We start from the raw sequence: 25,685 nt of genomic DNA, 5'->3' as shown, positions 1-25,685 counted from the left end.
GTGGCACCTGGTATGTGGAAAGGACAGGACTTGCTTATTTAAATACATCTTTATATCTGAGGCTTCTGAAGACACCACCACCCTCCCCCATGGTTGCTGTAGCATCTAGATGCTTGTGAGACAGCTGGTGACAGCATGGAGTAGGGCCTTTAGGAATAGAAATCTCGCACAGCCTCCTCCGTTCTCTGTGTGCATGCTCAATGCCTGTTCCCATCCACCCACTTGTCTGTCCCAGTTCCCTCTCCTTAAGATCCCCCCCTCTGTGGCGAGGAATTCCCGCTTTGACACCACAGGACAGTGTTTCGAGCTGCAGCCAGCGACATTGCCACCTCTCTCTCTCTCCTTCTTCCTCTGTTCCTTCACTCTGCCCTCATGCCTAATCCAGCAGAGCCAGCTGTGTGCCTTCGCATCCATGTCATTCATGCCTGGGAGGGTGGAGGAAGGAAAGATGGGCAACTTTCTTTACTCTTTCCAGAAAGTCATGTTGTCGTGATACAGAAACACTGTTGACAGAGTAGCATCCAGCCTGCTGAAGGTGCTGAGCCCCTCTGCAAGCAGCTTTTTTGATGATAAGAGCCTCCATGAAACCAATTTTCCTCTGCAAACAGGCTTGCACTGGTTATCCCAGAGGCCTGTCGTTCAGTTGACTTCCCTCTGTAATGTCCCTGCTCCTGGAGAAACACAAGAGTCCTGGGAAGACCATGAAAAGAGCATTGGCTCTTCACAAGAAGTTGAAATGTTGCCTTTTACTAAGACTTATATTTAATAATTGGTCTGTTAATGAGGAGGCACTGTCAGGACAATAGCAGTCCTGAGTTGCTACACGAAATAATGTTGCTAAAAGGCTTGAATAATTAAAAAAAAAAAAATACCAGCATGCTGAAGGAGAGGGTGGTTGGGAGGTGGAGATGGGGAAGGGAACCTTCTTTTGGAAAAGGAACACTGCATCTTTGTGCAGCAATTTTTTCTCCCCACGTTTAAGCTTGTTCAACAGTAATCCGAGTGTTTCAGCCTGTAACCCAGAGTCAGGAGAGGGACTGGCACAAAAACATGAGATTTAAAATTCTGCGTCACACCAGCTGTCTACTAGCAGACAGAGGGGGTGGGTTGTGTTTAGGGGGAGGAAGGTTGGAGGGGGAAACAATAACAAGCAACATTCTGATAGATTTGCTAGAGCTTAGGACAAGAAGAAGATTTGTTTAGTGACTTCATGCACGCGGCTGGTCTGGTCTGATGTAATTCCAGTCCATGTTTCCTGTCTTGATATTTAATCCAGGGTATGAAGAATGATTTTCCCCCTCCCCATTGTCATGCATGCTGTAACTAATCACAGAGCCACCCTGCATGAAACAAACTGGACAGCTGCCTGTTTGGCTCCTGCAGAATCTGAATATGTTCATTTTGCATAGTAGCAGTGATTAAAATAAGTTTTTAATCTGTACATGCTTGTTTCTTCCAGGGTCTAACAACTTTTTGCCACTGAGGAAGTGGAATTCCCACTGAACAGTATTATGTACTTCCAGCATATACCATACGTCAACGTTGCCCTTATATGTGCTCTGCAAAATTTTTCTTTGCCTTATTCCAAGAGGAACTGTTGCTTTGTACACTCCTTGATATGTGAAAACACTCGTTTTCACAAGCTCTTTTCCTAGGGAAACAAACAGGATCCAACTAAAGAACGCACAGGAAAGATAGTACATACACTCCTTTTTTTGAGACATAGTATTAGCAAGGAAGCAGCATCCCACTTGTGGAGGTCAGTGTGGCCATGCAAACACAATGTGGAGCACATCTACGCTCAGAGCGGTGGGGAGGTATACTTTCCTCTCAGCCTCCCGGATCCCATTGTGCTCTGAGTGCCATAATCTCTTCCAGCGGGAGAGGCCACAGAACAGGCATGCTGAAGTACCACCCATCCTGTACTTTGCAGGTCATCACCTTTACTAATTTCAGAGCCAAATGTTCCACGAGTCATCTGGAGCAGCCAGCTAGAAAGCAACACTCACTCAGATGAAGTATGTATCTATTTTTCAAATCTTAAATATGCAAAGGTCATACACTGATACACTATGGTGATTTGACGATCCCTTTTTTTTTTTTAAATTATTTTATTATAAAAGCATGGGACTGAGAACTGCTCTGTATTCTTTCCAGACCTCAGTACTTTATTTTCCTTAAAGGTACTTCCCTGTAGCTAGATTTTTATGAGCACACGCTTTTTTTGAGAACGTGATGTGTGAGGCACAAGAGAATTTGCTTGTGTAATAAGAAAAAGCAGAACGAACAGTAGATCATATTCTTTTCAAAGGGTTAGATTTTCAGAAACAGACCCTTTTTACTTTGAATTTTTCTTCAGCTAAAGTGGCAGAGGTTTTTTGGGTTTGTTTATAGTTTTGGCTGGGTTTTTTATTTTACGTGAGGAGTAATGGAAAACAGTAAATACAGAGGAAGAACCTCAAGATTTCAGTAATTGTTCTGGCTTGTACAAAATCTACATGAATGAAATAATATTTTTTGAAGTTTTTAGGACAAAATTTGCTGAATTCTTTTGTAGTTAAGATGCCAACATACTAAAATCCCAGTACAGGGCAGTTCTGGTACTGAATTTGAGTTTGCCCTTCTGATTTGGTCTTACTGAAAACTTCATTTGGTGACAAAGCTGGGGGGCTCAGTAATCCCTGCAGGTTTCACAGTGCTCCCTGCAGGTCCTTGGACCTCAGACTGTTTTGCCCAAAACTTTCCTGCATACAGTATTCAGTGCAGATCAATTAAGTAAACTTTTCCTATGCTGCTTTTTCTCCTCATTTGGTATATGTACTGTGCTATGGAAAGATAGGCAACAGTTACCTTGCCTCTTCTATCAAATTTTGAGCAAGCCATGACTGCCTTTTGTTGAAATGAAGTTAAACAAAATCGTGACAATTGGTCACAGATCATCTTTATGTCAGTGGAAAAGAAAATACCTTTAACTAATACACCTCTCATGCTCCTGCTTGAATAAAAGTATTATAGCTGTATAGGGTCCTGCCCAAGGTCAATAGGTGACTGCTTTTACGCTAGCCTTGGGAGTTAAGATCAAGCCATGGTTGAGTTTGTAGTGCCAAGTGGGTCAAGTAATTTGTATAATTTGTATCGTCGTTATCTGCAGGAGCAAATCTCGAGAGTGATTCCCTCCTTACCACCTCTCTTTCCCCCTCTCTCCATCCCTGTCCCCATACTTCAGTCCCTGCTTTGCTTGGGAATTGGTGCTCAGCACTGTGGTTCTGTGGACAACGAAGAAACTTGCACTTGAGTGCAATTTAAGGTCATCAGCTCTTACGGGAACCTATAGTATAATAGTATTGTTAACATCAGTCTTCTCAGATCATATCCATGCCCATCCGTAACACCTTCAGGCTCTGTCCAATCACTGTCTACTAAGAGGATAGAGAAGGGATTGCAGCTACCTTGAGCTTGTACTGCAGAAGAAATTCCTCACCTCCTGTGCCATCACAGAGGCTTTTCTGTAATGAGAAATTAAACATGTTGCCTCTCCAGCTCTGCTTCACGTGCACTCGGTAAACACACTAGACCCCAAATGTCCAAGTGGGAAACTGGTTATTAGGTCACAGGTAAGAGCCCTGTTATGGCAAAAGGTCACAGCAAAGCAGAGGCAGCACAAAAGACATTGATTGATTGTTCATATCTCCTAATTATTGCAATCCACTTTGGAGATGAAGCTGTAAGTTTATTTTTTGCCTGCTTTTCAGAAACTTGGTAACTAGACTGGTGACATCCAATGGAGTCAGCCAGAGCAGCTAAAATTTATCAAAACAGCATTTTCCTTGGGCAAAATCAATGAAGATATTTTCTGACCTTGAATTACTTACTTACATTATTTACTGATTGTGAATAGAGCACAAGCTTCATTTCCACTTTGTAGCAGTACTTCTTGTCGTCAAGATATGTTTTCCCTTCCTTTTTTGGCTGTAGATCTGTTGTGCTCCTCAGCTGTCTTGCCTCCATTTCTACTGAAATCATCGTACCTGTTTCAAGTTGTGAACACTTCTTGTCTTTGCGTGCCTGTGCTTCAGAGCATGCAGACTCTTCTGATCTGCTTCAAGTGAGACAAGTGACTACCTCATCGTCTTTGTGATTTCACTGTGGCCCCATGTAGTTCAGGGTGCAGTTTAAGATGTCTGCTTTTGTTTTTTAAAAATCCCACATAAACCCTCATCAAATCTTAAGTACCAGCTGAAATCTTTCTCTCCTCACCTGCTTTTTACTGTTTCTTCTCCTCTGCTGTCACTAGTTTCTGTGATCATATTGTTTTTAACTTAACACAGTATTCTGCTAAACAGCCCAAGTGGAAGAAAAAAGAAATTATCTTCTTTTTTTTTTTTTTTTTTTAATTGGAGTAAAAGAAGAAAGCTGGTCTTCCTGTTTTCATTAAGGAATTAAAAACCTAGCAGGAGTTGATGGCATCATAGCCTTTGAAGTCTGGTGATTTCAATATATTTCTGAGTTCTGGTCAGGGCTCCCATGGGATCCTGAGCTTTGACAGATGCTGGTCTGTAGCCTGTGCTGTGAGGTTGGGGTTTTTTGAATTGATTTATACATGGTTATTAATATAGGCTTTGGTAACGTAATGTAAATGCATCACTAATCTTGTGATGATGACGATTAATTGGTAATGCACTGCATGATTCAGAATATCGAGCTGCTGGGAGAGATGTTCAATTTGTTTAAGTGATCCCATCAGTCAGAAAATATAGCTTGATCTGAGCCCCCAGCCAGCTTTCCCTGGGAGTGACGCACAGGGGGATGGTAGCTACCCCCAGTATGAACCGCTACACCACTGTGGTACAGCCAGAGAGGGCATCTGGGCTTGGGAGCTGGGAAATGCCCTTAATCCTCCTGCCTAGATGTGGCCATTGAGGGGAAATCTGGGGGACTCTGGACAGATGAGCTGGAAGGATTTGGGAACAAAAGCAGTAAACATGAGTTGTGGTCAGCTCTTGTAGAAAGAGGAAGGGGAAGGATGTCATTCATTAAAACCACAGATTCACTGATGGGTAACAAAAGAGCAGGAAGAATCTTCCCGATTTGACCTATAGACAAACGTGTTTCTCTTTTGCCAGTGTCATTGCTTATCTCACTGGTGGCTTGCTCTTGGTATTGTTATCTTAACACCTATTCTAATGTCAGAAGCCCAGCTCTGGCAGGAAAGGAAGGGAAAAGGAAAGGGAAGACCTGTGAGACTGTCCATGTTACTTACGAGGGAGATGTTTCATGACAGTAAGGTGGTTCTTTCTCTCTGCACTTCCAAATGAGCTAGTGAGAGGAGCCCTGCAGGGAAGCAGAGACAAATAGCCCTGGCTTGCGTGAGCTGTGGATATGGTGGGACACCAGTAGAAGGACAGACATTGTTGGGTGCTTTTGTTAATGGATGATTAAGCTCCTACTCACATCTTAAACATGCTAATTATAAAGCTTCTAAATATAGAAGAGGAAAAGTCCCTCTTTCTCCTCAAGCCTATGAATAACTAATTTAAAATATTTGCTTGTGGCAACTGTTTTCTTTAACAATTGTGGTTCCTCTGAAGAAGTAGCTTTTGTAAAATGTTCCTCTTCAGGCAGGAGTTTCCCTTTCATGCACATGGCTCTGATCATGTTTGCCAATGTCAGCAGCAAAAATCAGGGTATGGCAGGCCAGCTCTGATGAGGCTCGCTGCATCAGCTGGAGGAGTTAATGTCCTGGTGGGTTCTCTTTACTCTCTGGCTCCACCATAGAGTGGGCATTAAGGAGCAATGCCTCAGCTGCGGCAGGACAAAACCTGGCGTCCTTGCTGAAAGCCACCATTGCTGGCAGTTTAAGCCAAAAGGCTGAACTTTGTACTGAAGCAGCTGATGCCCAGAGATGCGCTTGTGCCTGCCAGCTGGGCTGTGAGGGTGCTGACCCACGGCAGGGCGCTGCACACAGGGCGGCTGGCTGCGGGTAGTATCTTTAAACCACCGCAGCAGATCCGCTTCAGCTAGTTTCTCAGTGCCCTAAAAAGTTGTTGCCCTCTCTTTCACCAGGAAGAGCAGATCCAGATTGAAAGCCCACACTGTGCTGGGTCCAGACTTGTGCATTGTCAGCTGGTGGTACGAAGGGGAGAGCAGAGGCCGCTGGGTTTTAAGGACTTCAGAAGATCTCTCTGGCTTGCTAAACTGCTGTGACCAACTGTGTGTGCCCTCTGAACCTATTGCAGTGGCCATGCAAAAAAAAAAAAAAAAAAAAAAAAGTGTTAGATTAAGCCACAGCGAGGGCCAGTTCTGAGCTTTAGCCCAAAAATTGAGTCACCGGTCTCAGCAGGCTAAGGCCATGCTTGTGGCACTTGGCATTCCTGAGCTGGGAAGCATTAACTCACTGAAAAGTGTCATCTGCACTCACCTGCGTATATTTCAGGTTGTTAACAGCATGTCCATCAGCTGGTGGCCTAAGGCTGATCACTGCACTGAAGTTACAAGCCTGCAGAGACTTTACCAAGGGCAGGTATAACTACCTCTAGCAGCAGTGGGTGAGCAGAGTGTGATGCTCATAAACCTTCAGATTTTAGTGTAAGTTTCTAGGGATGAAGTTATGCAAAGATCTTCCTATTCTGCCGCACCCACAGTTTTACCCCGTCTACTGAAAAGATGCCATTAATACCAGACCCTGTGGAATAACACCATGTTAACCAAGCCACAGTTTTGAGTACAAGAATTTAAGTAGTTTAGGCAATTCTTCAGAGGCTGTGTAGGAGTGAAAGAGCAATTCATCTAGGTAGTTGAAATTCTGAGTTGTATGATTATGGGGCAAAAACAGAGTAGTTGGCAGAGTTACTTAATTCCCCCAACCCCTCCACCCTCACTCCTCTCCATACCTACGCAGTTGCATTAACTCACCTCTCAGAAGAGTAAGGCCTGAGAATGTCATTACCAAATTCAGGGGTTTTTTTTGTTTCTGTTAAAATTTCTTCATCTCTAGGTTTCTAGATGCACAGGAAGAGTGGGACCTTTTTCAATGACTCAAAACTAGTGTTATTTGGGCCGCAGTTGTGCCCCAGTTCATAAATTGATGTGTAAACCCCCGTATAGCTAAAGCCACAGCCCTGAAGAGCTAACAAACTAATGGGAAAAGGTCTGAAGGGGAAATATAGGAAGAAAGCGATTTGCCTGAGGGTGCGCTGGATTTAAATGTCAGAGGTAGAAACGAAACCTTGGGAACAGATACTTGGCCTTGAAGAAGTTGACAGGCATCGAAGCACAGAGAGAAATTTTGCACATCTATTTATTTCAAAGGGAGTTGAGTGCCCATATAACTGTAGCTAGCTATGTCTTACTGGCACTTAAATACCTTCAAAAGTCTGTCCTAATTTTATGTTGGGTCAGTATATTGTGGTGCTCCTCTGGCCACATGAAGGATTCCATCATCCCGGGAGAGCAGATACTGAAATAGTGGGCTGAACTCTCTTGTTGACTTCATCTCATTTGAGTCAAAAATTTCATCCTACCCACCACTTTGTAACAATCAAAACTAAACAAAATGCCTATTTTTAAAACTCTTACTGGATTTATTTTCATTAGGCTCCAGCAGCCGCCTTGTACTAGGAGTGACTCACTTCACGCTACACTCGTGCAGGTGTAATTGCATTAAGTTCAGTGAAGTTATTTCTAGTTTACGCTGTTAATATAGGGCCTACCTGGTGTGAGTCACCTGCTAATTCTCTTCAGCACGAAAAAAAAAGTCTATCTTGTTCTAATTTTTTTACAAAATGTAAGCTAAATGTAGACCTATGAGTAATACATTCCACAGCAGGTAACAGGATTTGAATGGATGTGGCAGTGCTAGCTGGGCACGTGCGCAGCAGGAAAAGAAACTGAACTTACAGACATTTGGTAATTCCAGTAAGGTGCTTGCAGGCATGAGCACAGGATGGCCCACAGGTGTAGAGGGAGCTGCAACACCACCTCCCTTAGGTGTCTCTCATTTTTTCCCTCGTGGAAAAGAGGAATAACTTGAATGGAAGGTGTTTCCATCTCCAGGTTTATCCCAGAGCCTATGCAGCTAGTTTCTCTTTGCATAGACTTCTGGGGAGATAAACCAGGATAGCTTATCCTACATCTTTTTAAAAATACATAACTGAACAAAACCCCCCACAAAAAAACCCCAACCAAACCAACCCACATCACCAACCTCCAGTTTCCTCTTGTTAATTCACACATGGTTGCTGATTGCAGCCAACAGCTGATGCTGGCTGTGGGATTAGAAGAGGCACTATTTAATTTCCTTGTTTGCAATGCTCTCATTTAATAGCAGGCAGGTGTAAGTCGTGGTTTGTAAGCAAGCATAAAGCAGGTAGATGTTGACATTGTTTCTAAAAGCAAACTGAACGCTATACTTGGAAACAGCTTTATATTATCAACACCATCTTTTTATTGTATTGGTGAATATCACTAGACTTTGATTTTGAATGCTGGCAGTTCAAGCGTACAGAAATTTTTTTGCTGGATATCAGAATCTGCTAGGGGTGTTTCTTATAAAGTAAGCACGTGCAATAGGGGTACTGAATCTATAAATGCAGGTTCCTTTAGTTACATTCTCTTCAACTGTAACATGCAAGTTCAGTGTCTATAAATACAGTCACAAACTTGGTAGCTGTAAACCTTGACTGTAACTGGACTGCAGGTGTGGAAACAGTAAACAACAACAATAAAAAATGTGTATAAGTTTTTTAAAACTGCTGTGACTAGGCAAATGCTTTTTTTCTAGTACTGTCATCTGTGGTAGTATACAGTTTTCTAATGCAGTAAAAATATTCTTGAGTAAAAGAAGCATGAAAGGGGTAACTGATGGGAAAAGTGATATTATTAGTCAAATGAAAAAAGCACCCCAAAGCTGAGTCACCTCTTCAAAATATACAAGGAAGTTTTGGCTAATCAGGAGTCAACAAAAGGTATCTTTGTTCAAATGTGGAGCTGAAAGTCACTAACCAACAAAGGGAGAAATAGTTCTGATAGTGCTGGAATGCACCCATAAGACACTTCATTGTAAAATTTAAAAGTTATATAGCAGAAATAAAAATTTAAACAAATCTGGATTTCTTGAGAACAAGATATTTTAATAAATCTGTATTGGAATGGCTGATGAGGTATGTAGGGGGTATTCAGCGTTTTCTTTTTGGAAGGAAATTCCAAATGCAGTTTTGTATTTGTCAGAATATAAACTTTGAAATCTAAATTCTTCTAAATGAAATTTCTACTTTTCACCCTTCTGAAATAAAAATGAAAAATTCTCTTAGAATCAGATATGTCCAAGTGGGCTTCTGCTTGTATGTGTCAGCATCCTGACTGCCAGTATGCTAGAATCTCGATAATGCTGTGAATGTTTACTCTTTACTCCTTTGCATCTATTCAAGTTTAAATAAGTAATTCTTGACACAGTAAAGCACAAATGAAATATGCTTAAATTCTTTTAAAGTAAATATCTAGGATTTTTATGATTCCAAACTGGTCAGAATACAGAAGCAGGTACAAGCCATAAGTATGATTTCCAAAAGTAATATTGGATGAAACATTTGACAGCCAGGAGCCATTATTTGTGCTTCTTATTAAGTAGAAAATAGCACTACATTCCTTTTTGCCATGTTTCTTCTTATTTTTAAGAAAAATTGCCCCTTGGTTGGGTTTTCTGGGCCTGCCTTAGCCACAATTTTCCATGTGCAATTGTATCAGAGATGAAAAAGCAGAGCTTGATGCTTATAGCAGCACATCCATTCTAACAATATTGCCTACTCACCAAAAAGGTGGGGGGTGTCTGAGTGTGTGGCTAAATGACAGGTCGTTGATCTTGCACTCCTCATCACAGTCCACGCTGAGACTAGTTCCCATCACTACTTGTGAAGTTCAGAGATAGTTTGGTTTACTTTAAAACAAAAGCAGAGCTGAGCTCCAGTGAAATCAATGCCCTATTTTTCCAGGCACTGTGCAAAGCCATTGGAAAAGGATCAGGAGCTCACAGACAACATACAGTGCCGAAATACCTCTGCAGCTGGCTGTATAGCCACATAGGTAACAGTGCAGAAGGGATCATGATTATTACCTTTGAGCACTGGCAGCTTGTGTCATCGCCTGCTGTAGAAGATAAAATCCACTGTGCTAAGATGAAAAAGAGATTTACAACCTTTGCTGCAATTGATTTGGTGTGAGGATTGGAGAGGAGAAGAGGTGCTTATCCATTCTTGCCATTTCCTAGTCCTGGGCACAGTTAAGTCCCAAGATATGCGCAGTGAAGTGAAGCTCTCTGATCTGTTATCTGGGATTTGGTGGAGCAAAGAACTTGCTAAGATCTAGATTTTCTTTTTAGAGTAAGGCTGCTGTAAAACCACTGGGGTTTTCCACTGAGTAACCACAGCCAACGTGGCTGGATGTATCACATCACCACCACTCCATCTGAGCGGGCTCTCCACGGATAAGGCCATACTTCTCTGCTGCATGGAGACATAAAAACTACTTTACTGCTATTAAGTAGAAGTAAGTTTCTGCCACTTGGATGTGAAGTGATTTAGAGTAGTGACTCATTCTTTCCTAGCTGCAGCTACCCTGTCTTACAAGAAAGGGCAAGATGTGTATACAGGAAAACACACACCTTTTTCTACTGAAGTTAGTGGCAACCACCTCTGAGGTTTGCAGAAGGGAGTGGCTATATCAGGTTTGGGGCAATCTCATGGCAGAAGTGACTTTGCTTTATTGCTGCTGATTTCCGATTCTCTCCTTTTCTCCTCCTCACTAGTGGAGCCTTCTTATCTCAGTTGTATTTTGTTCTTTTCCTGCAGGAGAAAATACAAGAAAACATCACAGAGGTAAGAGTAAATCGCAGAGGACTGGAAGGTATTTGTGAGTCATCTGTCTCTTTTTGTTTGAGGGTTTGAAGGAGGACTTTCCTGTTGCCAGATTGGTTTTGTTCCCAGGGAAATGCTGTTCTACTGACTGGTTCCCCCTTTGAAGGTCCATCTTGTGCTGCTACTGCTCCAAGTCCCCTCTGCTGCTAGCGGTAGTGCTCCCCTCTGATGCTAGTGGTAGTTCTCCCTGAGTAAGGACAGAAACATTTATCCTTGAAGGTCAAACCCTAATAATTGTCATTCTGTTCCCTCTGCAAGATCTGCTGGTTCTAACTCCTATCACTTACTCATGCTGTAATAACAAAATGGACTGTGGGCTTGTAGTGTTGCTAATGACCTGTGCCTTTGCAGGAGACTGAAGGAAAAGGGGGATCCTGTTGATTAACAGGCCCTATTACAGCTACCTGATCTAGTTATCTTACAGCCTCCTTGCAGGAGGGGGGACCGGTTGGGGTCTTTGACAGATTCATTTTTCTTCCTTTGGAGCCCTTGTGCTTGGTTGCTTCAAAGCACACACTTTGCAGCACAGAGTGTTTTTGGTGCTGAGCTGACTCCCCCTCCCCTGCATGTGGAGTATTAATTGGTGACTTAATCTCATGGTGTGCTGAGCATCTTTAGTTCATGTTGACTTTAACTGGATTTGAGACTCCTGCAGAGTGCTTCCTAAAGATGAAATCCTGCAGCTCTGCTGAATGTGCCCTTTAATATTGTGTGATGATGGAGAGAGCTGGCAGATAAGCCAACGTGATGATGTGATGGGGTAAGACATCACAGCCACCCTTCCTGTTGGCTGTCACCCTGTGCTGAAGATGATCACTCCAATGCAGCATTGGCAGGACAGGCTACGTGTGTGCTTGTGTGTCACAGCCACAGGAGACTGAAGTGTGGTGGCTTGAGTCATGGATGATGTGGGTTTGAGCTATGACAGTTTAGTGGAAAATACTGATTTGGAGATTTCTGTGCTGAACTCTGCAGGTGGGCATTGCGTAGTGTGAGACATGGGAACAGGGAGAAGGTGAACATGCTCCCGTTTGTTTTCCTAAATGTGGGACTGGTGCACTAGTACTTTTGCGACTCTACTTTTTTTCCCGTTTCCCTTGCCCCTGCCGTGATTGTTAATTAATCACAAACATGTCTCTGGCCAGAGGTCTTGAGTTGCTGCAAGAGGATTTGTTCGGGAGCTGAGGTGGTTTCCAGAATGAATGATCACTCTGTGTGTATGTCCCCCCCATGCACTGCTTGCATTGCCCTGAGTGCTGTTTCTTGTTTGGCTGTGTTTTCTGTGTACATAACCACAGCATCGGAGAGGCTTGTGCTCAGCATCTCTTCTGTATGGGAGACTTTCCATAAGCTTTGAAAGAGAGATCAAGTATGTTAAAAGCTCCTACAAGCCCAATACACACTTGTATCAACAACGTAACAGAGAATTGAATATATCAGCCTGTTTAAATGTACCATTACAGGGTTAAGTTTGGTGCCTCTTGGGATTTTGAACTTTCTTTTTTTTTTTTTCCTCTCTCTCACTGTGCCTACTGCCTGGCTGATGGTGTGCACCCCTGCAGCAGCTGGGCAGACTGGCTACGTGGCCCTGTCATGTCTAACAACTGGTGGGAGCTCTGCGGCAGGCAAGAGACCACCCCAGGGACCGACACGTAGCAGTTGTTGAACAGCTACTCCTGATGACCTCGCGCAGCGGGTGCTGGCTGCTGGCCGGAGGGCTGTGTAGTGCAGCGGGGTGGCTGCTGTGGCTGGGAACTGCTCTTTGCCAGCACCTAGGGCAAATTAGCTGGCTAGTAAGCTTCTGAGTTGAATTTGCCACCTGCTGTGTGATTAGGGTACAATGGTAAATTGCATATACTGCCATCTGATGCAGAAGTGTAACATCCAGCAAAGGGAGGTGGTAGGACAGCAGTTCATTTAAAGGCTGGTTTTAAGTAGCATCTCTCTATTGAGTCGGTAATTCCAACAGTGAAGAGAAACCGATGACTTGACTCAGGTCTCCACTTTTGTTTCCCACATTCATTTGTGGTGGGGTTGTCGTCTTTCCTTTGTTATGTTTTTTTCAAAACGATCTTGGTGGTTCTTATGTCACCAGGCTCTGGAGGGTGACTGGCAGCTGAGCTGAAAGGATCTTTTGCTTGCTTTTGCATCTTCTTCCTTTCGTTTCTCTTTGGGGAGTGTCACCACTTAAGAATGCCTAGGTGATAGTAAGCAGCACTTAGCTGTGGAAACACTGCTGTCCTCTGTACCTTGCGGTGTAAAGAAATGGTTTCCCCTGAGTGCAGACCTGTTGGGAAGGAAGATGAGGTACATGCAAGAAAATTTGAGGAGAAAGAATTGGAGTGAAATCTGAGCTATCCTATAACTGTAATTGGAAATGACAGACACCGAGTCTCACATTGATCATTCTGTTAACCGAACTGACTCAAATGCTTTTGTAACAATAATATATTGATATGGTTTTCCTCATAAACTTGGAAGTTTCATAGTTGTCTAGACATCCCTAATTTCATTAGTCCCAACCTAGTAATTGCATTTGAACTGCTGAACTGTGATGTAGATTAATCACAGCATTACCAGAGAAGCAGGATATTTAATCAGAACTTGGGTCATCTATCATTATCCCATCTAGTTCCCCTTGGGTGAGTAGTAGATAGCTTATTAAATAGTGACTGGAGAGGTAGTCAGCAAGAGGGAGAACTAGACAGGAAGCCAAAAATCTCTTGAACTTTCAGGTTCTGGGCTGGTTTTGCTTTTTCTGGACCACCTGAGACCTTGGCCACGTTTCATTTGACTGTTGAGACTCCCAATTATCCTAAAGATACTTAGCACTTTCTGTTCCCTGGGAGATTAAAAGGGAAATGAGCTTTTCAAGTAGCCCTTGGCAATCCCCTCCTAGCTTAAGTTTGTCTGCTGAATGGGTGATATTCAGGCAGTGCAGGCAGTTTTGCACTTCTAGGCGCTCACTAAAGTCCTATTTGTCTTCTCAAGATTTGTCAGATAAATAATCTGCCTTAGGTTACATTGCATAAGTTTTCCTCCATTACAATCCACAGCCCTGCATTTTTACTCTGCCAGTAACATAGAACTGTATGTGCTGTTTTAGTTTGGCTGCATGTTGGTTAATTGTGCAGTTTAATTTTCTGTTAATACGCAAATGCTTCTTTTACTGTGAACTCATTATAAATAAAAGTCAGGTGAAAAGAATCCTGATATTTTATCCGTCCATCGTGAATGGATGGATTTTATTCCATTAAGTACCTGTTAATGCTATATATGAAGTACAAAGTAGAAAAGGCAATGTAACCCAAGTATCTTTGACCCATGGCTGGGACTCTGAAAGAAGTATCCTAATAGGCCCTGCAAAATACTAATGTGATTTCTTTAAAGAAGATTGTACTGTAATTAAAAAAGGTTGCCATCTGATGCAAACCACAAGGCCAGAACATCAAGCTTTCCCTAATTTCCATGAGAGTTTTGTTGCTTCTACTCCAGATGATCAGGCAGGTAACTCATAAGTAGAGATCTTCTTTTCCATCCCGTCCCCATGCTTTCCTATTCTTTCTCATCTATGTCTGTGCTTCTCAATTCAAGTTTGGTCCAGCACTTATTTTCCTCCAAGAGTATATTAACTATGAATGTGAACCTGTTCTTCCTTAAATTTTTTTTTATTTTTTTTTTTTTATCTTATGCATGGCACAGGTGGTGAAACTGTAAATATACGAATGGTGTTGCATACAAAATAAATGGAAAAGTATTTTTTCCCCCAAAACTTTACTTGATAGTCATCTTCAGGATTACTCATGCTGACACCTCTTTAGATTAAAGTAATACACTGTCTCTTTTGGACTATTCCAAGATGCAGGTAAATTTATTACCTTGCAAGTCTCATCCTAGGTAATCTTTAAGTTAGGGGTTTACTCAGGACCAGAATCTGCGAGGAAAACTCTGTGCTGGGTTTAATCTTGTACTTTAGTGCTGTTCATTGGAATGATGCATCAGTGCTCTCTGGAAGCTGATGGTCTAGTAAGGGCATTATATATGGTGGTAGCCGTCACTGCCATCGATAGAATAATGTAGACAGAAGAGGACCTCCAGAGGTCTTAGGTTGTCTCTTCCAGCTATTGGTGCTTGAGAACATCACTGTGGCCCTGATTAACTCTTGGCATTCATCAAGTTAATTTGACAATATGCTTAGTCCTTAGTTCTGAACCCATTTCATTTCCACAGCTTATCTATTGACTTTGCAAGGTTATCTTAATTAGAAATAATAAAAATACCCCTAATTCCTTAAGCTGTTCAAGTAATTATAATACTGCTTAGCTCAAGTTTTTCTTTATATTGAGTATCTGAGCAACTCTGGCAATGTAGGATGCATTAAAGGTTGGTATATTAATCAGCAGCACACACAGAATCCATGACTTGATGTATCAAAATACTTTGTAAACTGTAGCCTTTTGGGTGCTGAGACCTTGGCTCCCTATAGGATTTCTTGAAACTCTGTGTTTCAGGAAAATTGATGTTAAATTTTCGATTCAAGGCTGCTGGGCATTGTGCAAAAAGACATCTGCTGATTTATTTCTATAATATTACAAGTGGAGCTGATTCTGTTAAATTTAATGAACGCAATTTCAGTAAAAAAGGTATTGATTTGTTGAGTGCTTTGTATTCATTGCACTGCAGAATGATGGGTGCTTCAGGAAAAAATTGAACATGGTCACGTAAGTAAAGCTTATAATTAATCTGTATGTGAAGAGGGAAAATTAAAGTGACATTGGCAACCTTAACTTGGTACTTCCTAGCTTTGTGGGTGCTTAACTTTGCAACCTGAGTGGTCTTCTAATGTAGTTTAAGTACATTTAGATACTGGCAGCATTACACAGCTCTGGAAAAGAGGCCACAGTTCAAGTTAACAAAGCTAAGTGGAGTTTGTGCTCTAATTAATGGAGAAAGTTTATATTGGCTATGTGTATGGCAATTTCATGTTGAGAGGAGAGAAGGAAACCTACCTTCTAGAAATCCCAGCTTTTATTCTCCTAACACTTTCTATAAAAGGAAAACATGGAAACGCTGGAAGTGACAGAGGCTTTTACACACCCTCCTGCTTCCTGTCCTTCTGTTTCACTCTGTTTGAGAGTGCTGGAGGATGCAGTGAGATTTAACTTCATACAGATACACCAACTTTTTTTTTTTTTTTTTTTTTTTTTTGGTACCCTGCTTTTGAAATCTTGCTCAGTTTTTCTACCCCAAAAGGAAGCAGCCATTTCTTACTATGACAGCCCTGGTAGGGGCAGGTATAAATTTTGGATTCCTGACATGAGTAATGGGACCTGCCTTCTATATCCAGGGCAGGATTAATTTCAAAATAATTATGAAACATGATTAAATAGTGACCAAATCTTTCTTGCTGATGTATATTCCTATTATTTAACTGAAATTAATATTATTCCATGTCTTATATAGTGCTGAATAATTATCAACAAACAAAAGTCCCTAATGTTTAATGACTATTAAATATTGAATCTATTAAGCATAGTTTTTCAGCTGATTTACAATACCTAAAATATTACTGATTGTGCAGTATTTGTTCTAACAATAACACACCTTACTCGATAAGGAACGGACTCTGCCAGATTTAAAAATGGAAAAAGTAGCTTATGCTACTCAAATCCTGTGATGACAAGTGCCCTTACCTCTTAAAAGAAAGTTATGTTCAGGCTTTTCCTAAATTTGTTCACGTTTAGGTGAAATCTGGCTGTAAACTTCAGTGTCATTTCAGCAGAACTGATAGCAGACTCCTGCTTTTGCATTGATCCTCTGTACACGATGCTGGTTTTCAAAATGTAATAATGATATCATGTAGGTTTAGATTTTACAGGTACAGTTTACAGTTATTTGTTAGAAGCTATTTGTATCTAGATTTGCAAGATTCATTCCCTTTTTGCTAGAGTAAGATTGATATGTAATGAAAATTACATTGAAAAGTCCTATACTTTAATGAAGATAAACTCGTTGTCACACACTGGTTTGTATCAGATGTTCAAACCAAAATGACTTTGCAAAGTATAGTTGTTTTCTTTTTTAAAATTCTTAGTGCCTGACAAGTTTTCCTGATTCAAATCTTGAGAGGGCAGAGCAGAAGTAGTCTTGTGGCTTCTACAACTTTTCTAGGCTTTGTTATGAAAAGTTGTCTAGAAAAAACCTGCCAGAGAATAGGTTTTTTTCCCTAACTATATACCTGGGTGAATAACACTCCAAAAATAAATGACTTGGATCAGATACGCTGCAGCCTTATGATATTTGGCACTTCTGTTTTCATAATTTGGAATCAAACAAAATAATGCATGTATGAATCTGGAAAGCTGCATGGAGAATAACAAACCCCAGTCTCCTGACACTTTCCCATTGGGTTAGTTTGGCTTCTTTCAGTGCCATCCAGCGCCCTTCCCACAGACTGATTTTTAGCTGAAGTGGCTTGCTTTTTCCTTTGGAGTTTTGCAGTTTTAATTCCTTACAGGCACAGAATGGAATTGCTTGTGGGTGCACAGGTACCAGTAAGTGTTCATTTCCATTTTAGTTCATCTGAGATCTCTACTGAAGTGTGTTTGGAGAATTAGATTAGGATTTGGTGGGGGATATGTAACAGGGATTTCTCCCACAATTTACACATAACTGAATTCTTTACCAAGTTTTATTGTCCTTCTTACACAAGTTAAGCCTTGTATTATTGTCTATTAGACATGATCTTCCCATAAAATGCAATTGGTTTTTTAAATTTTTTTGTTTGTTTATTTTGCCCCTGAGAAGTGAATTACTCAGACTTGATGCATGCAACCTACTGAAACTTCCTTAGTGAAAATGACATTAACATTGATGGTCACGTTGGTAGTGTAAGAGGGAGGAAGCTAAGACAGTTGCTACTGATGCAATCCCTCTATGGATAATAAGACTGTTCATTTCCCACGTCTGGATGAAAGCAGTTTATACTGCTAGTAAAGGGGTTTCTTTTGCTGGAGCTTAATGTAACTGCTAGCAAAGGAAGAGACTGCTCTATAGAACTTCTCTTTTTGTTCTTTTCCTCTTATTTGTGCTGCGATTTCTCGGTAATGTCTCGATGTTCAGGGAAGATCTGTGTAAGTATCTAAAAAAAAAAAAATAATCTGGTTTTATTTCCTGAGAATAAGTGTTAACTGTTAACACAAATGTTGAGGCATCTGTTTCCAGTCCTTCTTTCCCAGCTGCCATTTCCCATTCCCTTGTTCCTTCTCATCCCTCTTTCTTAACTGTATGTCAATTTTTCTAATCCACACCATAAGGAAGACAGGTGTTAGTCTTGACTCTTTGTATCCCACTGGTCTTCCCTAACACACACTATACACAGCAGCACAGAGTATTGTCTGTCAAAAAGCTTTCCCTCCAAGGGAAACCTCAAGAAACAAGTGGGAAATGCTAAGATTTGGGATCCCACTGGCACTTGCTGCTCCTAGGCTATATCTCTCTACCCTTCAGTTGAGCGTCACAAGTTCCTGGGCAATAAAACACCAAAAGGAAGAAAACAAAATAACTTCAAATGGATATTTTTTTTTAACTGAATGCTAAATTGCATCTGCTCAAACCAATAATCCCAACAGCTGCTAATGAGTTGACCCCTCTGAACTGACACTTCAAGTAGCAGATAGGTAGTCCATTGATTTTTCCCATCAGGCATTTATAATGTATGAGCTATAGCAACTTCCAGGCAATTTTCAGTGTGCTGGGTAATTACAAAAAGTTGGTCATTTAAATTACCCTAAGATGCAGCATTTCCATGACTAATTCAGAACTCCTGTGTCTTAGCTGTGTCTCGAATTCAATTTGAATTGATAATGAGTTGTTTTAATCCCTCTCTTTGATTTAGCAGTCAGACCAAAGGACAACATTTTTTTTTTTTTGGGGGGGGGGGGGTAAGGAGAAGAGAGAGAGAGAAAAAGAAAAAAAAAATTGTTAGTGACTGACATTATTTTGGCAGTTAATATGGGAATGAGCTTTTACCTGGGGACCTCCTTTGAGGGAAGGCAATATAAATGAAGTCCTGTATAAGCTTCTGCCTTTCAAAATCTCTTGCTTCCTAAATGTGTGTACCCCTTGCAAATGATGAAGAGGGAGTCCAAAGGCGTTTTGTTAAAAATCTATCGAATGTAAATGATAAGGCATCCTTGCTGAGATAATTTGCCCCAGGAGAGAATCAGCTATCTCCTGGTGGTGTGACTTTTTCTCAAAAGCAATTTCTCACTTTTAATGTGGATTACACTGGAGCCACTAAGAAGTCTTATCAAAGCTGGGAAAGCTATAAACCCTCTTTCCGCATTGCCACATCAGAGTCTCTCTGTTTGATTTCTACTGATTAAACTCTGTGTTTCCTTTAGCATGTTCTCAATAAACTATCCAAGCATTATGAATAATTAATGATTTTTCCCCCAACAAATGCATTTAGTTTGCCCTGTTCCCCTGCCTATTGTGAGATGATAACTTGGGGCTGGAATTTAACTTTAGATGACAGGTGAAGAATCCTCCAGATCTTTATGCCATGTCTACAGGTGCACTGCACGCTGGGCCAAAGGATTTATTGCAAATTTAAGGTGAAAACATTTATGAGAGTCTTTTGTGAAAACGTTGGCAGATCCTTACTGAGTGCCATACCATCTCCACAGGCACAAGGGAGCACAATCAGTAATGTATTTTGATAGCCTGGCTTCCAAGTGTTAACACCAAAAATGGAAAATAAGCCTTAAGTAGAAGCAAAGGACTCGGGCTTCCTTTATGTATGCGTTAGTTTAAAAAGGAATTGCACATTAATATACTTAATATGTGTTTCAATGAGCATCACCACAGAGAAAATCAAGAAGTAATTTACTGTAGTTTTTGGCTGATGTATCTCCTTCCCTCGTTCCCATCCATCTATTGATGAGTCGGAAGAGATGCAGACATTGCTAAAGAATTTCATGTGTACTTTTCAGGGTTTGAATTAATTTTATGTTCCAGTGGATGATGATGTTAGATTTTATTCATGCAGAAGAATTGTTCTGCTGCTGGGGATGAGATTCCCAAGTAGAAACATCCAGTTGTTTCATACCTACTTGCACGTGCTGTGCTTCACAAGGGCTTTTTAAAGTATTCAAGATATTGATGTTGTGGGTTTATTGTTTAACACTACTCAGAGATACTAATGTGCCTGATTGCATGGATGTATGAGCAAGTACATGCGTGACGGGTACATTAGATGTGTCCAGCTTACTAAGACTGATCCCAAGCTCTTAAGAATAAATATTGGCATGACTGTTTCCAAAGATGTGTGGTGGGGGTTTTGTGTTATGTTAATTTTAAGGTTTTTTTCTCAGCCAGATTTTGGGAACAGTTATACCGGAGAAGTGTTTTGTTTTCTCACAAGCTGTAGGGGCAGGACTTTGGACATCTGGGCTTCCAATGCCTGGTCAGAAAACTTTTTATCAGGTTTGTGTTTTTATCAGTACAGCTGCTCATTCCTAATCTTTATTCTGATTCATAGAGTACTTAAACCCTTGTTCCTCCTCGGCTAGCTACAACCATACCTTTGGAGAGAAGAAATAACAAATGTCTGAATGTAATAGAAGTGCTATAGTTAAGTCATGATTTATTTCTGAGGTTATTACTCTTAACGTGTACAAGTATATTATTTCTGCACTCCTGTGCGACACACTGAGATTTAGTGGTGCATGTAATTAAGGTTCATAGCTTTGGAACCTTAGCTTGTTTAATTATTGTTTTGATTGGGACCAGCTATTTTTAAAAGGGGGAAAAAATATTTCTGTTCTCGTTGCCAGAAACAATGCATCATGCAGCGCAGAAAGCACTCTCTGGACTTGCTGATCAGTGATACACGGTTATTCTAGGCTCGTAGACCATTGTCTTATTGGGTTACTTTTCAGAGTCTGGGTTGTTAATAGTAATGAATGGATAGGGTGGAAGTGGTTCTTTTCTTGGGTTCTTGCTTGTTCTTCCTGGGAAAATTCACAGCAGGTAGCACTTTTTTTTTTTTTTTTTTTTTACTAAAAAAAGAGTAAAATTAAAAAAAACAAAAAGTGAGAGATGCTGACATCATTTCAAGTGAACCAGTTCTGTACTGGAATCTACTTATTCTGAATTCTTAGTCTGCTAAAAGATGGTTTTAAATGCTAAAGATATTTTTTCCCCTGTTCCTATCAAAACAGATACTACTATAACTGAGTTCCACATGAGCTGGTAATTTCCCTATTGAAGGTTTTCTTTCCAGCTACCTAATAACATCCTAACAAATTCTAGCGGTACTTAGTGATTACTAAGGACTTCTCCGTGTTTTTTTCTGGAAGTCAAGACAGGAATACTTATCCACTGCCCACTGCAGGAGGTGGTGGGATCTGCACCCCAGAACAGCAATGGTTCTGTGATTTACGTCTCATGGTTTTGTGAAATAATTTATTGGCACTGGAGCATCTGGTTAAGCCCCTCCAAAATGAAACATTGATTCTCATGAGAATGCTCAAGGAATGAGCAGGCACAGAGACTAAGCTACTGTCCAGCCACTGCTGAACTGTGCTCGTGTAGGTTATGATTACAGCATAGTGATGAAATAAAAATTTGGACTATGAGTGCTGACTGTGTTGCATATGGATCAATAAGTGAGTCTGATTTCTTAGGTAGCCAATCCAACACCTTTTGCCAGGAGTAGATTTGCTTAGAAGGAAAATGCAAGACTGTCATAAAAATATGTTGTTCACGCTCTGAAAAGCAATCAGCTTTTGCTGCTTTTTCTTTAGACTGGCTAAGCCATAGGAATGGTTGCACTTCAGCTTTCTTACAGATTGCAGTTGCGATGTTTATTTTTTTTTTTTTTCTTCCCCTGGCAATACTGTGAATGATTTCAGATTGTGATGACAAATGCTCCTTCTGGGAGTTTTTGCACTAAATAAACAATGGCAGCAACTTGCTGTATTTTATGTTATACCTTCAATTTTAATGACTCAGGAGGCACGAATAGCTTGAGCACCGATCTGTTTACCGACGCAGCTTAAAGACACCAAGGACTGAAGTGACAGTAGGTATCATTAATCAGCAACCTTGTTGCTATCTCAAGCAATGCTGCGTTTTGACGGCTGCTTTAAAGAGAACTGTAAAAGCTGGAGCAGATTAATTAATCTTCAGTCCTGTCCTAAAGCTTGCCAAGATGAGGGGCTGGAAGGCTGGCAAGCACCGCAGCTTCAGAGGTGAGAGCTTTATCCCAGAGGCTGAAGGACTCTGCCCTCAGCATGCAGGGCAGTTGCCCGGAGGAGGGCAATGCTGGAGATCAGTGTCAGGGGTCCAGAAGGATTGTCAGGGCTACCTCCGTTGCATACCTGAAAGTGGTGAATATCAGTGTGGGGATACAAGGATGCATGGATGGATGCATCTGTCCTGTTTTTAAACTGAGAGTAAATTAGCTGGAGGCCCCAACAGTTTCCAGCAGAGGAAAATCCTAAATACCTGAAGGGCTTTGACTCTTTTGGGACCAAACCTGGAGCAGTTTGGTGAGGGCAGACAAACAGCCTCTCCCAAAATCTCGAGACTTTTTGTATGACCATTCCAAATGTATTTGACTTAGTTCAGTTTCATTTCACCCCAGTCTCAGCTGGATGATCTGAACACTGGGAGTGCAGTGGTCCCAGTTATTTTGTCTGTGGGACCCTATTGGCAGGCTGATGCTATGCTTTTTATCAGTGTCCTTCAGAAACTGAGAGACCAGTAGCAATAAACATCAACTCTCACCTTTCTATCTCTAGAAAGCAATGTTCAGCCTTGACTTATCAGCATAGCCTTGACACTGTGCTCTCATGTGAATTCAGAACTGAAACATCTTGGAAGGGAAATATCATTAAAGCTGGATTTGCCTCATCATCGCTTGTCCAGTAACCTTCACTTGGGAGGAATTAAAGAACAGATGTACAGATATTGCTGAATTGCACCTTCATTTTCATCTAATGCTTAATTAATACTAACACATTAATAAAAGGTGTGCAGTGTTGGACTTGGAGACAGGGCTTCTGTCTCAGGTGGTTTGGGGCCAATTCAGGATAGTTAAAAAAAAATGACAGAAGGTGGTATGGAATCTCACAGGTGTTTGAAACCTGCAGGCAGATTGTCACATCACTAGCAAAAGCATTTTCCTTTGCCATGTGCAGCTGGAAAGTTGTGAGTTGCTCTTATTAATCCAGTGATGGAAACGTGGATGGCTCTGAGAAACCTCACACACTACAGATCTGCACATAGAGAAGTTTGGCTGTAAAAATTGTAGGTGGAAGAAAAAGATGACAAATTTCTTCAGCCCTCTGCATCTGAAAGGTGTTAGAAGTTGAGAGAGAAGCAGAAGCAGGAATAATGCAAGATAAATCATATTAAACTGCCTTGTTTTCTAGCATAACACTTCAATAGGGCTGTGGTTAACATCTGGATTGCCATATATTGAGAGGGGATGAGGGACTTACTCGGTGAATCAGCTGGTAAAGTTCCAAGGTGGCTGAAGAAAATGGGGTAGAGTAACATAAACAAACACATGGCTGGCTTTTTGGATGCAGACTTTGTGATGGTCTGCATATATGTATCTGCCTAAGTCTTAATTGGAAAACTGTTCTCATATAAAAGCAGACTTTACAGCATTCACCTGCTTATTCTTCCAGCTGTTTGTTGAAGAGGATGTTAATTAAAGCCGAATGTTTTCTTCAAAGCATCAGATATGCACGTTGAATGCAAGCAAAACCTTTCAATCTGAATTGGGAATGTGCTACACAGGCATCAAGTTTTATGAGCATATGATGGGTTGTCTCTGGAAGGATTTCAGCTTGAGGAACAGATGTAGAACATTTAAGGAAAAGCAGGAACTCAACAGAAAACAAAAAAATGTAATATTTTCACTTTGAACTAAATGATTGATGTTTAGAAATCACAGGCATTTTCAGTGGATTAATAAATGACATCTGTATTTTGGTAAGGAATACCCAGAGATGTCTTTCAATTGCTGCTAATTTTTATCAAAGTAAACCAGAAAGACACCAAATGAAGTTAGTTTAACTATACTGTCAGGCATAACTCTTCCATAAGAAGGATGTCTAATATTTTGAATAAGAAGGCACCTGAACAGCCATAACGATGTAATACAGCTTTAATAAAGCTGTGTTTCTGTTTCAGCAGTGTTTCTCCCATCCGAGGATTATTTCATCTTGAATGAATATAGGTTACTAGCGTTCTGAAATGGAGTTGGAGCTCAGGTCACTGAAAAGTAGAAGAAGTGTTATTTGGTCCGAAAAGTAGGTATCACAGTTATTAGGTGTTGGTTGTCTCTCAATCTGAAGAAGGATTTGCAAGTCTGGAAGTGTGTCTTCCAGCTCTGTCAGTTAAACTCCCACAGATTTAATCTCAGAGGCCTTAACTGCTGGCACGTAGCCATCCTGTGTTGTTTCACAAACCCACATGGCCTCTGGCTTCCAAAAGGGCATGGGTCTTCCTTATGTCTTGTGTGCCAACCTACTGCAGATGCTTTGGATGCTGAGGGCTCTTCAAATGTCCTGATACAGGTTTGTTTAGGTGACTGATTGTCACCCTTGTCTCTGTGTAAATTCAGGCTGAAATACAGTTACAAGTTGGGTTTTGCTGAACAATCAAACTTCTAGACGCTATAGAGAGGTCAGTATCAGGACAAATGTTTTCCTGCTACTGTAGTATCAAATTTATACATAATATTGGAATACTAATAGGAGATGTGGTCTGTGTGTGAATACATATTTGTAGCAAAGAAGGGGAGGAGGAAATGAGTGGGCAGTGCTTGGAAAACGAGGGTGGATATAGGGCTGTTGAGCTTTTTTTGCATGATACAAAAGGGCATTGGACCTGTTGGAGGAGCAAGTCCAGAGGAGAGCCATGAAGATGGTAGAGGATGGAGCACCTCTCCTGTGAAAACAGGTTGAGAGAGTTGGGATTGTTCAGCCCAGAGAAGAGAAGGCTCTGGGGAGACCTACTGCAGCCTTGCAGCACCCAAAGGGGGCCTACAGGAAAGCTGGAAGTGGGTTTTTTACAAGGGCATGTAGAGATGGGACAAGGGATAATGGATTGAAACTGAAAGAGGGTAGATTTAAATTAGATATCAGGAAGAAGTTCCATACTGTGAGGGCGGTGAGACACTGGAACAGGTTGTCCAGAGAAGCTGTGGGTGCCCCATCCCTGGCAGTGTTCAAGGCCAGGCTGGATGGAGCTCAGAGCAACCTGGTCTAGTGGAAGGTGTCCCTGCCTATGGCAGGGGGTCAGAACTGGGTGATCTTTATGGTTCCTTCCAACCCAAACCATTCACTGATTCTATGAAAAGTAGTACAGGTTGCAGTCAAGGCTGCTAAGTGGTTGATAGGAGATCAGTTTGATGTCTTAACGTGGTTTTCCCAAAGATATCCATATTACACAAGCAGTACCAAGCTATGATGCCAAGGCTAGGTGAGATGAAAGATCAGTTTGATGATCATGTACCTTGTCTTAGTAGGTGTGTTTAAAAGTCTTTAAGAGTACTCTCCGGTGCAAGGAGAAACACAGAATTCTTTTTGCTGACTGACACATAGAGACTCAATGTGCACTGTCTGCTCCAATGTTTTAAAACTTGTTAGCTAGTAAATAATTTTCATTCTGTTATTTGAAAACCATTTTATCTCATAATACATACAGCATTACTGTCTGTTTTCAGCCTATGTTGGACATGGATTTCAACACTGG

At 41.2% G+C, this 25,685-nt stretch overlaps 1 protein-coding gene across 3 annotated transcripts in view; it reads left to right on the top strand.

The window, feature by feature from the left end:
* Positions 1 to 25,685, top strand: part of PDE1C (phosphodiesterase 1C) — a 296,676-nt gene that overhangs the window by 121,866 nt on the left and 149,125 nt on the right. For 2 of the 3 annotated variants that reach the window (XM_037386208.1, XM_037386209.1), the window contains one exon: positions 10,842 to 10,868. The exons of the other annotated variant lie outside the window; for it this stretch is intronic. In XM_037386208.1, the coding sequence (XP_037242105.1) occupies positions 10,842 to 10,868 (27 nt within the window). The remainder of the gene's footprint in view (positions 1 to 10,841; positions 10,869 to 25,685) is intronic. 3 annotated transcript variants of the gene reach the window in all.

Source organism: Falco rusticolus, chromosome 4 (genome assembly GCF_015220075.1).
Source record: "Falco rusticolus isolate bFalRus1 chromosome 4, bFalRus1.pri, whole genome shotgun sequence".
NCBI lineage: Eukaryota > Metazoa > Chordata > Aves > Falconiformes > Falconidae > Falco > Falco rusticolus.
Note: the sequence above shows the minus strand (reverse complement) of the source record. Positions and strands in the feature narration are given on the sequence as shown.